At 40.0% G+C, this 16,621-nt stretch overlaps 1 protein-coding gene across 1 annotated transcript in view; it reads right to left on the reverse strand.

The window, feature by feature from the left end:
- Positions 1-9,857: 9,857 nt before the first annotated feature.
- LOC149219117 (chaperone protein dnaJ 10-like) overlaps positions 9,858-16,621 on the reverse strand; it is a 407,942-nt gene continuing 401,178 nt past the window's right edge. The window contains exon 10 of the mRNA XM_089382533.1: positions 9,858-10,290. Coding sequence (XP_089238659.1) covers positions 10,204-10,290 — 87 coding nt within the window. The 3' untranslated portion in view covers positions 9,858-10,203. The remainder of the gene's footprint in view (positions 10,291-16,621) is intronic.

Below are 16,621 nucleotides of genomic sequence, written 5' to 3' on the forward strand. Positions count from 1 at the left end.
ATATTGCCTAAAGAAGAAACTAGCATGCCAACATCATGTCCATCGCATGAAGCCATCTCAATCATGCCAATCTCGTCCATGCCAAAGAAACCCCGAGTAGTCCCAAAGATCTATGACAAGTCATAGGAAGTCCATGATCAACACCCTACCCTACAACAAACTGTTGTTCACCAACTTCACCACCAATCCACCAGAACTCTCAGCCTATCTTGTTGCAAAGCCAATCAAGACCACATCTCCACGTCTTCAGCTTAATCCTTTGCTCCATGCTCTAGACAATCTCCACTCCCTTTAAGTTGCTTCACTATGTACACTTTGATTCACTCATCCCTCAAAGTAGCTCTGATACCATGTTCTTCCACGACACTAGAGAGTCTAGGTTAGGGTCTTATAATCTTTGACACAACGAACTCAAATTCCACAACAAACTACTTTGCACAGTGAAATAAACACAATAGGAAATCAACTCGTGCACTAAATAGACAACTTTTTACATTTTTTCAATAACCCAACTTCGTTATATTGTCAATCTATAATACATTTTCTAAGGCTCTCGTACCAAAGATCATGGCCCTCATACAACCACTGATACAAGAATGCGAACTAGGGTTTGGTCAAAAACTATGACCACCAATCTACCCTGAACAGGATACAACTGATCTACTAGCTGATATAGAGCACCTCAAAGCTCCACTTGGTCGTATCCTGAACACATATGCTAGTCCTTTTTCTCTCAATCTGCAGCAACACCAATCTACCTCTATCAATGAATTATGCTCCTTTGGGTCACTAAACAGGTCTCACCAATTTTCCCTCTATCTGATCATTATTCCATCAATGAATCAACACATAGGGTCTTCTTGTGAGTTATGAACAACCCCTAGGCTGCCCACTGCTGCTCCTCAACTCTTTGGGACTTCTTCGTACTATTGCCTTCCTGTGTTGCTCCAATGAAGACAAACTTAGGGCATGGTAGGATGCCCTCTATCACAGCAAGATGTCCTTCTCTTCAACAAAATTGGGCTCAATGATTGGTCCACATGGTTGCCTTCTTTTTTCCTTCAAAGGGTCAACCCTTGACCTCCAAAACGCTGCCACTTCTAGAAAACTTAATTTCCTTCTTAGGTATGCACTTAGGGCTTCCTTTGGACACCTACTTTGTCCCTCCAATCTCATCTCAAGATTGTTGAAAAGTGTGCAACAAGAAATGCTTGTTGAGAATGCAACAAGATGATGGAGCTTAGTGAAAAGAGTCGCCTTCACTAAGTGGGCCCACAGGCAAATTATGGCGCAAGTTCTATTTTTGGATCCCAGCAGGGATGATCACAACAGGAGTGACCACAGCAGGGATGATCACAGCAGGAGTGACCACAGCAGGAGTGACCACAGCAGGAGTGATCACAGTAGGAGTGATCAAAGTCTATTTTTAGACTCGCTGTCAAAAATAGAAAAGTCAAATATTATTGTCTCATAATAATATTTGGACTATAAACTTGATCTTATTCTCTTGGAGCACTTCAGTTTGAGCTATAGATGTGGCACATGCAGCTATCAGAAGGAAGTATGCTTTCTTTGTGGGTAAGTTGAGTTGTTGCATGCATGACTTCAGTTAGAACTCAATCAGTTGAGTTTGGTGGAGTTGATTGTAGAGTTGATGGAGTTGTGTTCAGTTTGACTTGGTTAAACTAGTTGTAATTAGTCTAACTGCAAATAAACTAATGATGAGTTGTTAAACTAATTCTTAACTCATAATGCAACTATAGAATACATCAGTTAACTCAGTTGCATGTCAGTGCATGTTCAGTTCAGCAGGGACAGGTGTTAGAGGATCAGATTGCTATCAGTTGTGACTATAGTTGTGCATGAGGATTTGCACAATCAAAGGGATTGAATATGCCAATGAATTGGCCAATACCAAGTATTATAGCCTCTGCTCACGTCTTTCCCAGTGTGAGTGATTCTTTGGAGGTTAAATGCGAGTTTGGTAAACCATTCTCATTCATTCTTGAGCAGGTATTGAGCTGTGGAGGCAGGCAAGCAGCGGGGGAGATTTGGAGATCAGATCTTAGCTGTATTGTGTGTAACAGGTGGAGCTGGTACTGGATTTCTTGTGATAAGCATTGTACTTTGTAATGTTACATGATTCAATCAATATAATATACAGATAGTTGGGGTTTTTAGCGAGATGCTTTCCCCAGGATACATACTGTGTTAATGAGTTTGATTGATGCTTCTATGTGCGCCTGTGAATGTTTCTGCTTCTGTAAATTGATGATCAACGTAGAGGAGCTTATGTATTGTGTATGTATTCCGCAATAGTACATGATCAGGATAATCTCCATTGAATATGTGTTAAATTATTCAAAATTTCTACATGGTATCAGAGCTGGTTGATTTGTAGAAAAAGTTCTACATGGTATCGGAGCTGTTGATCATCAGATCTACTATTCAGGAAGTGTTTACATTCTATTTCTTCAGGCAAAGTCTGTAATCGGGCCAGGTAGCCTCTGGATTCATCCTTATTTTTGAAGGTGAGATATCTGGTGAATGCCCAGATAGTCAATCTCTGTACAAGAAATACTTTGTTCTCACAAATTCTAGATCGGAAGTGGTTGAGTTTTTGAGCTGGTGGAATTCAAATTTAATTCCAAAGCAAGAGATAAAACTCAGAAACATTAAGTGTGAGAATGGAGACAGTATGCCCCAGTATCTCACGAAGTTCACCCAATGCCGGGTTGAGCTGGGAAGTGTGGGGGTGACTGTCGGATGAGGATGGTGAGTCTAGCACTCCTTGACCTTCCTAAGAGTTGGCATAGCTACCAGGACTCGGTGAATGGAAGGGAGAAACTCCCAGGATGGGAGAGACTTTGGTCGGATCTTGTGCAGGAGGAGATTAGACAGAGCACCAGAGACGGTTCTTCATCCATGCAGGATGAGGAGAATTGTGCCTTAGCGAGTAAGGTGAAGAAGGGGAAGGAGAAGGGTTCTCTTTCTGAATCCAGTTCTTCCAATGATGGGAAGAAGGTTGACAAGGCGAAGGTGAGATGCTTTCGTTGTCATGAGTTGGGTCATTATGCTACTATTTGCCCAAAGAAGAAGTCCAAGAAGGGATCCAGAGAAGGATCTGAAGGTGAGGCACTTGCTTCACAGTTTGAGTTGGATTTCACACTCTTCGCATGCATGGTTTCATCCATGGTGGGAAGTGGTTGGTTTCTTGACAGTGGAGCTTCTTTCCACATGACCGGTGACAAAAGTTTGTTCAGTACTTTGGAGGAGAAAGATCTCCAGATACTCATAGGGATGGGTAATGATGAGAAGTATAGTGTCTCAGGCATTGTTTTACGAAACGGCCGTACCGAAACGGAAACGGCCGTTTCGTTCCGAGTCAAAAAAAAAATTGCGAAACGGCCTTTGACCCGGCTCGGTTGACCGGGTCAGCTATGACCCGGCCGAGTCAGCCAATGACTCGGCCGGGTCATAGCTGACCCGGTCAACCCGGCCGGGTCCCGTCAAAAAACGGCCGAGTCAATAGCAGACCGGCTGGGCAGCGATTTAAGTTAAAAAAAATTACTTTTTTGCTGATTTGGAGCTGAGGATGTGTGAAGATTAGTTGACAAGTTCTTAGCAGTAGAAGAAGTTGCAGATTGCAAGCTTGATTGAAGACACCAGTGACTCTTCCTCATTTAGGACATCAGTGACCTTGATCTTGATATAACAATAACCATGACAGTGACATTGATACGCACCAGTAATCTTGTTATATTACAGTGACCCTGTGGCAGAATCCTTACAGTGATGTTATCTCTATGACAATGATAGCAGAGTTGAGCTGAATCATTGCAAGCTACTAGGGTTGAGCACAATTCTTAATTCAGAATTTGGATTGGCTTGCTAGTAAAGGAGTTAAGAGTGATGTGTGACAGTCCCCTGTATAGCAATAACCTTGATATGGCAGTGATAGTTGGGCAGTGTGTGCAATGATAGTAGCATGTTTGATGTGGCAATAATCTAGCATAACGGTGACATTGATGTTGGATAGTGAAACTTGCTGATTGTCGGATTGACATGATTGATGACAGCGATATGTGATTGACGGTGATGATGACTGTAATGAAAATAGTGAGATTATGATAGTCCCTTCTTGACAGTAGTGTGCAAGCAACAATAACATGAGTGGAGGTGGCATAACAGAAACAGTGGCAGCAGTAGCAGCAACAAAGGACAGTTGGAGCAGTGGTAGCAGGGGCAGTATGAGGCTTGAGCTTAATGAGTCAAAGAAGGAAGTGGATCACCTCAAAAGCATGTTGCAAGAGGCAAACAATAAGGAAAGCACCTTGACAAACTAGCTCAAGGAAAAGGACCTTTTTAAAATATTTAAAATTATGTTTTTTTATAAAAAAAATAAATATTTAATGTATTTTTTACAACGACCGAGTCATTGAAATCGAGCCGGCCGAGTCATTGCCGTTTCCGTTTCCGTTTCCAAGTCGATCCTCGGCCGAGTCCGAATCCGAGTCCGTTTTGTAAAACATTGGTCTCAGGTGTAGGCACGGTTATTTTTCAGAGGGAGCATGGAGCTCACCTTACCTTGACCGATGTCAAGTATGCACCAGGACTGAAGAGAAACTTGGTGTCAATCGCGATGCTAGAAGATAGAGGCTATGATGTAGTCTTCAGTAAGGGAAAGGTTTTCCTTAGACACATCATCACTAGACAGGTGAAGCAGATTGGTTCACAGGTCAAGAACCTGTATGCTCTTGAGGTTCAAGAAGCATGCAAAGCCTTGAGCAGCAAGGCAACTGATGGAGACTTGGTGGTTGAGAGGGAGCGTATATTACCGCTCAACATGCAGAGCCAGAAGAAGTCTCAGACGATTGTGGAGGAGCCATGATTGGTGCAACAGCTTCAGGAGGTTGTGGAGCAGCCACAACAAGGGAAGCTGAGAGGAGATCGAGTAGAGACATCTACTCATGCAGAGACCTCCAGTAGGGGGAAACTTCGAGCCAGGTGGGCTGAGGGATCGCATGCAGCCATACCTCTAGGTAGGAGGTTGGGTGATGTGGATTGATTGTCCCAAGGAGGAGGGGCAAGATCCTTGAGGTACCCAACCCCTTGGATGAGACCTTGCTACGGGAGTGCCGATGTGTAGTAGCAGGAACTGACTGATTGGGTAGAGATAGATGCGGATGGAGCGGCAGAGAGAGCGATAGTGCAGGGAATCCCAGGACAGCGCATAGCTAGCAGGCTGCAGCAATGCAAGAGGCACAAGTGTTTTGCACAGTGCTAGGTGGCACAGACAGGTGTGCAATGGTGCGAGATGCATGGAGATGTTGCAGTAGCACAGATGTCAGAGAGGGAGCACTTGTCAGCAGTAGGTAAAGCTTCAGCATCAGAGGATGTTTCTAGCCCAACAGGGAGGTCAGTTGGGAGGTGCAGTGTGGATGAAATGCTGCGAGATAGAACTAGCAGCAGCACAGATGCAGTCAGAGATCAAAGTGACAGAGGCTAGAGCAGTCAGATACTGAAGAGCACAGAGATGCATAGTTTTCAGTCGACAGAGGCAATAGCAATCAGAGACTTTGATGACAGAGCAAGTGGACCGGCCAGATGTGTTGCATGGAGAACACTCTAGAGTTACAGGATCGAGTTTGAGAGGAAGCCTTTCTTGTTGAGAGGGACTGTTGAAAAGTGTGCAACAAGAAATGCTTGTTGAGAATGCAACAAGATGATGGAGCTTAGTGAAAAGAGTCGCCTTCACTAAGTGGGCCCGCAGGCAAATTATGGTGCAAGTTCTATTTTTGGATCCCAGCAGGGATGATCACAGCAGGAGTGACCACAGCAGGGATGATCACAGCAGGAGTGACCACAGCAGGAGTGATCACAGCAGGAGTGATCAAAGTCTATTTTTAGAATGGCTATCAAAAATAGAAAAGTCAAATATTATTGTCTCATAATAATATTTGGACTATAAACTTGATCTTATTCTCTTGGAGCACTTCAGTTTGAGCTACAGATGTGGCACATGCAGCTGTCAGAAGGAAGTACGTTTTCTTTGTGGGTAAGTTGAGTTGTTGCATGCATGACTTCAGTTATAACTCAATCAGTTGAGTTTGGTGGAGTTGATTGTAGAGTTGATGGAGTTGTGTTCAGTTTGACTTGGTTAAACTAGTTGTAATTAGTCTAACTGCAAATAGACTAATGATGAGTTGTTAAACTAATTATTAACTCATAATGCAACTATAGAATACATCAGTTAACTCAGTTGCATGTTAGTGCATATTCAGTTCAGCAGGGACAAGTGTTAGAGGATCAGATTGCTATCAGTTGTGACTATAGTTGTGCATGAGGATTTGCACAATCAAAGGGATTGAGTATGCCAATGAATTGGCCAATACCAAGTATTATAGCCTCTACTCACGTCGTTCCCAGTGTGAGTGATTCTTTGGAGGTTAAATATGAGTTTGGTAAACCATTCTCATTCATTCTTGAGCAGGTATTGAGCTGTGGAGGTAGGCAAGCAACGGGGGAGATTTGGAGATCAGATCTTAGCTGTATTGTGTGTAACAGGTGGAGCTGGTACTAGATTGCTTGTGATAAGCATTGTACTTTGTAATGTTACATGATTCAATCAATATAATCTATAGATAGTTGGGGTTTTTAGCGAGATGCTTTCCCTGGGATACATACTGTGTTAATGAGTTTGATTGATGCTTCTATGTGTGCCTGTGAATGTTTTTGCTTTTGTAAATTGATGATCAACGTAGAGGAGCTTATGTATTGTGTATGTATTCCGCAATAATACATGATCAGGATAATCTCCATTGAATATGTGTTAAATTATTCAAAATTTCTACAAAGATGCCCAAACAATATTGTCCAAACTAGGACTCTATCCACTAGCAAATAGCATCAATACAAGAAGGACTAAAACATACCTTGTTTGCTAGCCTTCTATTGCCCTTTTTGTCCTTAGCTTTTGTGCACAATCTCTAAGCTTTTTAGCCCACTATTAGGGCTTTTGCAACCACTTTTATAGCCCCACAACTAGGGACCAAATGGCCGCCAAACACTATGGCCTCCCATTAGAGGAAAGTTTAGCCTAAAAGTGCCCACGAAATTTTCACGTAATTTCCATATCATAATATGTAAACCAATTAAAATCCTTTAAAATTAAAAAGAGGTACATGTAAATATTTTGGAGGGAAAAAAAGAAAAATTACTTTTTTTAATTGTATTTTTCGTTGATCTCCTTATAGGCTTACTCAAATTTCAAGTGTAAACACTCGTTAGATCCGCATCCAACAAGTACCCATTATGCATTTGAGAAGACCCACATTGATAAAAATTGAAGATACATTAAAAAACGGGTCTTCTCAAAAGTATGCATAATGGGTACTTGTTGGATGCGGAATTAAATTCCGCATCCAACGAGTATCTACACTTGAAATTTGAGTAAACCTATAAGGAGATAAGCCAAAAATACAATTAAAAAAGTAGTTTTCTTCTTTTCCCTCCAAAATTAATAACTCTTATTTTATTACATAACTATTATTTTATTATTTTTCCTTAGGAGGCCACTTTTAAGCTGAAATTTCCTCTAATGTCTCTTTTACGGGTTCCTCTACTTATTGATGCTTCAGCCCTCTTACAACCACCTGCAATGATCCTTTCGGCCCTCAAAACAGACCCTATAGGATTGGGTCTTTACTAGGGCACGCTTCAAAAGGTTCAGACCTATTTCATGAGAGAACCATCCTCAAACATGGCACAAAACTGCTCAGATTTTAACTCCTAGCCCTTGGCCTACTGCCTTATCAACTCTGATCTCGAAATAATCACAAAAAGACAGAAAACATACTTCTTTCTCCTTTGCTTGAACTCCTCCTAATCTATGGCTAGTTTAGAGCCAATCTTCCTTTGATGTGTTTCTAGTTGGATGTGTGAACGAGGCTCCTCCTCATCTGCTTTTATATGCTTCTCTAGGGTAATGGGTAGCCCTTCCAAGAGGGGTCTCTTAAACTAAGGCAGACTTGAACTTCTAGCCTTTTAGCCCACTCAAAACACATAAAAATTAATATTTCCATAATGGCAAGGGCTCTCTTAGTGCTTGAAGCAGCCCCTTTTTCCTCTAAGGGTGCTCTATCATCTCCAAGTGCCAAGTCATCAAATCTATTCATAGTTTCACACCCACAAGCTTGGGTGAAAATCCCACATCTTGGGTTCTTAGTCCACAAGACCCTTTTTGTGGTGCCAATTCCTCCACAACTCTATACCCTACAGTTTGGAGTACCTCCTAAGCTACCAATCTCAATAATTACTGATAGCTATGACTAAGTCATTCCAACTTTCTGGTAATGAACACAGAAACAATAGAGCCCTAACTTCATCATCAAAATTTACGCCTACAGAACTTCACTGACTGGTAATCGTTTTAAATTCATTTAAATGATGAATAACGGATCCACCTTCTGACATCTTCATATTAAATAAATGCTTCATAAGAAATGCCTTGTTTGAGGTCGAAGGTTTTTCATATAGTTTAGTTAATGCCTTTGTTAGACCTTTTACTATTGTTTCCTTTGAAATTTTGAATGCCATTGACGTTGCCAAACATAGTCGTATTGTTCCAAGTGCCTTTTTGTTAAGATTCTCTCATTCTTCATCTGTCATACTCATCTACTTCTTTGCTTTTTCGCTCAATGGTAGGTAAAGATCTTTCTGATACAAATAATCATCCATTTGCATCTTTCATAGCTAGTAGTTTTGGTCATTGAATTTCTTAACCCTAAACCTACCATCTTCCACCATTGCTCCCACTCGAACCAGGAACCCTTCTTTCCTGCGAGTTTATCAACCAAATAGATCTTTGCTTTTGATACCAATTGTTAGAAATTAAATAACAGAGCAATGAAACACATAAAATATTGCGAAAAAACAAACACATAAAAGCATAAAATAAGAGAGACACTGATATACGTGGTTCACCCAATTTGGGTTATGTCCACAGAGAAACAGACAATTCTTCCTTTTATATTATCTAGTGAATTGAATAGATACAACTTACAACAAATCAGCTATAACTCCCTCTTCGCTCTCACACTGTCTCTTCTATTTTTCTCACACAGAATAATCATACACAACCACAATACAATTCCTTCATATAAACTAAGAGTTTCCTTCTAGGGCGAAATCCCCTAAATTAACATAACTTCTACTGTCAAATCTTCCACCTAATAAATGACCGAGATCAACTATGAAATTACAATATTTTACAAGGCAATTTTTATCTAATTTTTTTCTTCAGGGGCGTTTCCCCTGAACCCTTGCCAAGGGGAGGATAAAGGGTTGCCGCCGCCCCCGAACCCTTGGTGGCACTAGTGGGGTTGGGTTTTCTCCCTAGGTGGGGTTTCCCAAGGTTAAAAAATTGTGTCTACTGTGCATGGCTATCTTTCTATGATCTTTACTGTTTCCACTGCATTTACTGGTGATATTTTTGTGTATAATTATTTAATGATATCAATGGGAGGAGAATCACTTTTTGAAAATCATTAGTAATTATCAGAGCAGAAAATTGTATTCTACTGCACTTGCCATAGAATCTCAGCACATGTTGCTGTCATTTTGGGATCTTACTATCTTAGAGTGATGGGAGATGTGCCATTGGTTTGAGGTCAAACACTAATTTGACTGTGCACTTGCAACAAGCGCATTTTTGCAGGATGAAACAGTTGAACTATATATTGTGAATACATTGACAAACAATTGACCCCTGAAAGATTCACCGTGAAAGAGGTAAAATCTTAATTACAAATTAACCTTGGACTTATGATAAAGGAAAATATTTCCTTGTACATGCATTAAAGAATACAGGTAAATATGGCCCATTCTTCACAAATGATGAATTCTTATTCCTGTTTCACATGGAAGAGATGTGGTCATCATGGATCCACCATTGAACAAGTTGACGAGAGGGAAAATGTCCTCCATTTATGCTCAAAATATGAACCCAAAAGAAAACATAGATTTTTCCGTGTCTCATGCTCTTTTATAGAAATATACAATGTGTATACGAATAAAGAATAAGCAACAAAAGACTCAATTTATAGCTAATGAGAGTGACATTGAAAAATCTAGGCTACTTTTTGACACAAACCTTGTCTTTTAAACTGGAAATTTAGAAGGTGAAAAATGTTTCATCTTATGTCATCTTTTCCTGTATTCAAACGATGCAACCTCTTCATCCACTTCATAGGCAGGGCTGCAGAGACACTTGAAAATTCTACTGAACTTCTGCAAAAAGTAAGTAAACAGTCAATCAAAGTTGAAAAAGTGAACATCTCCTTTTGAAAGCTGTGTGTCAAGTGCAGGCCACCAGACCATATTTAGTTCATATCAATAAAGTTTCTGAAGTAGAAGTCTTAGGTCAATTTATTCCCTAATCAAGCTACACCTAAGAGTAAAATGAAGCAACAGTAACAAACAACAGAAAAACAAACATTAATCTGAGATGTGTTCAAAGAATTTCTTTATCATCTTCAACTGGTTCTTGTAAGTAATAGACAGTAAATATATTTTGCATTTATCAGTTTAGTTAAATTTTATGTATAGGCTATTTGACATCCAAAGTTGTCCTTTTTGTACTATTTTGTACTAATTCAGGTCATTGCACTACTATTTCAAAGTTGCATACTTTTTTGCTGATATCATACTTTTATAAAGAAACACGATGTTGGTTTCAAACTCATGGCGTCTCTCTTTCAATTTTAATTACTGTTCTTTTTTAATTGGTTATAATATTATAGTGATAACACAGGATTCCATATAGTACATCAGACTGCTGATGTCTTACATAAACCCTTGGTCCTATATAAGTGTTAAGAGATAGCATATCTTCCATGGTACCAAATTCTAAAGCATCAATATCCAAAGGGTTCAAAACTAATCTAGATGTCACCTGATTTGCAAGTGCATCTTTAAACAATGACAATTCTCCTAGGTTTATTCTGGCCAAGTCTCCACTACTTGTAGCTCCACAACTTGTTTTATATGAGGAAATTCCAAGCAACTTTCTTTACATTCCAATTTCTCTACCATATTGTGCAATCATTCCATTATTAGCAAGATTTTTTTTCTTCAGGAAACTTTCAAAGCAAGAGCAACAACTTTCAGTGAAAAAATTTCCTTGGACAAAAGTGGATGGGGACCATCACTTTGAAAAGGGGGAGGTATGCCACTATGCTTTGAGTCAGATTTCGTAAAGTGCTTTGAGTCAGATTTCGTAAAGTCACAGAAGGCCTCTAGAAGTGAAAAATTCAAAAATCTGCAAGGAAATATAACGTCTTGGTAAAAGTTATGGTGTGGATATACTTATGGTCAGAATGCAGGAATCTGCAATGTGAGGGAAATTGTCATGTGCAAAATGTTCTCAAGAACAATAGCCGGGTTGCAACATAGGTAGCCCACAGGTGTCCAATTGCAGAATTGCACATAACTACAACAAAAGCTGCAAACCAAGAAAGTCATGATACAGAACATTGTGCAACCTAACAAGGTTAAGGCAAAATGAATATTGCAAAAGCATGGGGAGCTTACAAGTACATGAAATTTGGGTCATTATCGCTTGGCCTCTTTTCCAAGTTCACAAGAGTAACAATGCTCAAGATAAAACACTCTTCACAGGACACTGTGTTTGAGCTTTTTGATGTATTCATTTCACTTTAAACTTACCACCTTCATTGCATTGAGAGAAGCAAAGTGCATCCTACAACCTAGTGAGAGGGAGGTATGTAATGTCTGTGCCTAACACTGATGTGATCCGAGGTGTAACATATGTGCTTATATATCTTATCTTGGAGCTTCACTTTTGCAAATATGATGGATGGATATACTCTTTTTGTCATGTAAGTGTTCTTTCATGCAAAAAATTTATTGATACATGTCTAATGTATGGAATGCTATGTCATGATTTTACTTTGGCCTTAAATTAATGTGAATTCATGAAACACTTGGGATCTTGATACATTGCATATGTTATTCATTTGGAAAAAAGAACGAACGTTCCTAGAGGTTGGTTTGTGTACTTTATCCTTGAAACTCCATCAAAATTTGTAGAACGAAGTATAAATTCCTTTTGTGACCTAACTAGTACCACTCTAGGCCAACGAAGTTGCAAAAAGGACTCCTTGGTAGAGTGAGGATCTCAAAAATTAAATTAATCTTGACTCCATTCATCCCAATTGGCTAGGCACTGATCTTCAACCCTTTGTTGATCACTTCCATGACCCTTTTTATCCTTTCTTTGATTTCTGCCCTAACCCTAGACGGCCTAGCTAGGGCATCAAGCGAATTACTTTAAAGCCATCCCCTTGAAGATCGAATTGGTAAGGAATTACAGTGGTGCATCTTCTACTAGCCCTAAAAAATTGAGGTTTATCCCTCGGCTAATTTAGGAGAAACACTGAGCCCTAGCTCAAAATATGTTTGGGTTTAGGTCCTCTTAGGTTAGCGGCATTTTGAATATCTATCTACTCAAAAACTCAATGGAAGTTAATAATTCTTGTGACCTTCCCCTTCTTGCTTAACTTAGACACTCTCATAGGGATCCTTCAAACCTTAGGTCAAGCTTGGAACTTCCAAAGGCTCCCTTTGTGGTCCCATATCATAATTCATTCCTTGTCTTACAAAGCCACTTGGAGAACCTTGTTTTCCTCAAGAGAGTCTTAGGTCTAGGATATCCTTCATAAGAGAATATCCCTATTCCCTAGGTCTAGGTCTCCATTTGAGCGTTTCTTGGAGAGCCCTTATCTTGTTCTTGAAGCAACCAAGCCTATTATCTAAGCCTCTCCTTTGAATGGGCTTTGGAAATCACATTGTACATTGTTATTGACCTTTATCTTTCTAGTGATTTCCTTCATATCGAGACTCCTCCCATTGGTGAAAGTTCGTAAAGAGCAGGGGACATTGACTAAGGTGACAGAGGGTCTTTGTCTCGTTGTTTTCACTTAGTGTAGTAGTAGTCCCTTTGGAACCCCTCCTAGGACCCTTGCTAGATTGTGTGGTAACATTGTGGAAACTAGCAAGTGCTAAGCTTCCAAAAATATTTGATAAAGAATGTACTTGATTTGTTCAATATAATCAATTGCATTGAGACTAGATGGATTTGATAAAGATAATCAAGCTAGAGTTTACAACAATATTTGATGAGGATGCAATAAGGTGGTTTCATCCCTCATAAGACCTATAACTCCAAACATTATTAGATAAAGTTATGAACCTTCATAGGGGAAGTTGCAAAAGCCTCCCAAGCACAATGGAAGTTACAAAGATAACATTGTTCCCAAACCATACAAGGACAAGCTGCAAAGAGAACAATTTTTTCAAACCCTACAAGGACAAGTTGCAAAAGGGAACATCAAAATGTTATGTTACGGAAATGTTGTAGAACAAAAATTTTGAAGTGTACTATTGTGGAATTCAATGTGGAATATCATGAAAAGTTATAATATCACTATATTAGAGGTTGGGTACGATAAATGACGAAGATGTGGAGTCCCATAGATAAGATAAGATAATTTTATTAATGCCCAACAAACAACCACATTAGTAGGTCAGTGGGACTACCAAGTACAATGATGTCAATACAAAGAATGAGTGTGTTAGTTTTTGGTAGCATCGGAAGTGCTCTAGCCTTGAGAATTGGTAGAGAGGCTAAGGCACATGAGTTCTAAAGAAACTAGAAACCATTTGGTGAAATTCCACCCGGATTGTATTTTATTAAAATAACTAATATTTTTAATAGAGTTCCTAAGTCTAAACTTAGGGAAATTAAAATATTAATAGTTATTAATCAAAATATGGGTGAGAATGATCTAGAAGGCAGATCAAGTCAATTTTTAATCTTAGTCATTGATTAGAAACTTAATCTCGGCCGTTGAAGACTCAATACAAAAAGTATAAAATGGGGGCTTGGGTTTCATTTGAAAACACACAGAGAGATTGAAGAAATCGATTTTCTGAGGCGAGAAGTTCTCAAGAGGAAAATCGATTGGGGAGATCTTGTAGCTGAGGGGTAGAGAGAATCCGAGAGAAGGACTTTTTGGTAAATACAAAACAGAGAGGCGGAGAGAGCTTGGAGAGAGGCAGCGCAGTAGCCGGGAGATCTGACGTAGAAAAGTTGCTTGTCATGCAGAATCCAGAACTGCCGGAACAATCGAAATTGCCGGGAACTGCCGGAACAGCCGGGAGAGCTAATGTAGAGGCAACACATTAGCCGGGGGAGCTGATGCAGAAAAGCTGCCTGTCACGCAGAATCCAAAACTACCGGAATAGCTGAAACTATTGGGAACTACCGGAACAGTGGGGAGAGCTGACGCAGAGAGCAGAGAAGGTGACACAAGGGCCAGCGCAGAAATAGTCAGGGTTAGCCAGTCTTGAGCCGGATCAACCGGAATTCTACCAGGGGAAGTGAGGTAAAACTCACTCAGATTTTCCGCTAGTATTTTTCTCAGTAAATGATTGCTATATGAGCATCCTAGATTTGTATTTAGATATTTCTCCTGCATAATAATAAACCCTTAGAGATGCTGCAACGGTTTTCCCGCATTGGTTTTTTCCGGGGACGATTGTCTAAAAACAAGTGTGTCAATATGATTGTTCATATGCTGATGTTTCTCTTGCCGTTTAATTTTCAGTTCTAGTTTTTGAAGTCTGCAACTAAATTTATTTTGGTATTTACTGAAGTATTGGTAAATAACTTATCATAAATAAGTAGGAGAAATAAATCAATTATTGCAGCAAATTTTCACATGGTATCAGAGCAAGGTTCAAGCAAGATGGAAGCAAAGAAAAAGGGCATCAAGAACATTAGGGATCAGAATATTTCCGAATTAGCTTCCAGGTTGGAAGAGGAGTTTGCTTGCCTATCAAGTTCTGCATCAGCCAAGGACTGATACATTGATAGCGGGGCTTTAGCTCATATGACTGGAGAACGAGAATATTTCTCGAGCTATCAAGAGGAACAGATGAACTTTCAAATCACAATGGGTAACAGGACGAAGTGCATCCCGGTAGGAAAATGAACTTTTATATTCCAGACAGCAACAGGAGATAGTCTTCGGTCCACGAATGCACTGCATGTGCCAGGTATCCCGAATGAATTTGATTTCTGTCTCTCAATTACAAGATAAGGGATATGATGTATACTTCATTGGTAATAGAGTATATGTCAAGCATCTAAGGTGGAAAAAGAGGCCCTAGATTGAAACTCGAAGCAACAAATTATACAAGTTGCAACTCGAGTCTCCTATGGCACTGATAAGCAGCAATGTCGATGGAGAAAAAGAATTAAATGAGATGTGGCATAGGAGGATGGGACATTTACATCATGGGGTGTTACGAATGCTCAAGGAAACTGTTATGGGGGTTCCAGTGCTTACTACCAAGCATGATGATACATGTAGAGGCTACGTGCTAGGTAAGTAAGCCAAAGCAACATATTCCAAAAGCAACAATAAAGCTAAGAGTGTATTGGGGTTAATACACTCATACATTTGTGGTCCGATATCTATAACGGCCATCAGTGGCGCTGAGTGTTTTGTTACCTTCATAGATGACCATTCCAGGAAAACTTGGATCTATTTTTTGAGAACCAAGGATGAGGTCTTTGATCAATTTAAAGAGTTTAAGGCTCTAGTGGAAAACTTGACAGGAAGGAAGATCAAGATATTGCGCTCAGACAATGGCGGAGAATACAAGGATAAGAACTTCATTGATGTCTGTGCAAGAGAAGGGATCTGAAGAGAATGGACAGCACCCTATAATCCAAAACATAATGGAGTCGCAGAAAGGAAGAACTAAACTATTGTTGGAATAGCAAAGGCGATGTTATACAATCATAATCTACCCAAGTGTTTATGGGCAGAAGCATACAGCACGACTTTACACATTCACAACGGGACTCCTCACAGAGCTTTAGGAAAGAAGACACCAGAGGGAGTTTTCACGGGAAAGAAGGCAGAAGTAAGTCACTTCAGGATATTCGGAAGTGTAGCTTATTTCCATATTCCAGAACAGAAGCGGAGCAAGTAGAGAAGACTGCCGAAGTTGGTCATCTAGTAGGTTACAGTGATACTTCAAAGGAGTATCGAATCTACATTCCAAGCAGTAGAAAGATTGTAGTAAGGGAAGATGCGAAGTTCATGGAAGATAGAGCCTTTACGAAATCTCATGAGATGCCATTTGAAGAACAGGATGAGGATGCTCCTCTAGTCGAGCAACAGGGATCAGATCTGGTAGGAAGACAAGTATCTGGTTCAAGCATGGTAACCAGTACTAGCATCTCTTCAAGAGAAGAGGACCCAGGAGTGTCACAGCAGGTACAGGAAGAGGAATAGATGGAACCTCCCACCACCAGTGGAAGAACTAGACGAGAAGTACAATAGACTCTGAGAGACGTAGAGGAATTCATTAGAGCTCCTAGAGCCAAGAAAAGTCAGCGTAGACAACCTGACAGGTACCAAGCATTGGTAGCTCAGGTCGAAGAACCCTCTAGTTTTCAAGAATCCATACAACACCAGGTATGGGTGGATGCCATGGTAGAAGAGTACAGTTCTATCATGACAAA

The sequence above is a fragment of the Pinus tabuliformis genome, chromosome Q, assembly GCF_031772625.1.
Source record: "Pinus tabuliformis cultivar Carrire ecotype Pingquan chromosome Q, CPIR1, whole genome shotgun sequence".
Classification (NCBI taxonomy): domain Eukaryota; kingdom Viridiplantae; phylum Streptophyta; class Pinopsida; order Pinales; family Pinaceae; genus Pinus; species Pinus tabuliformis.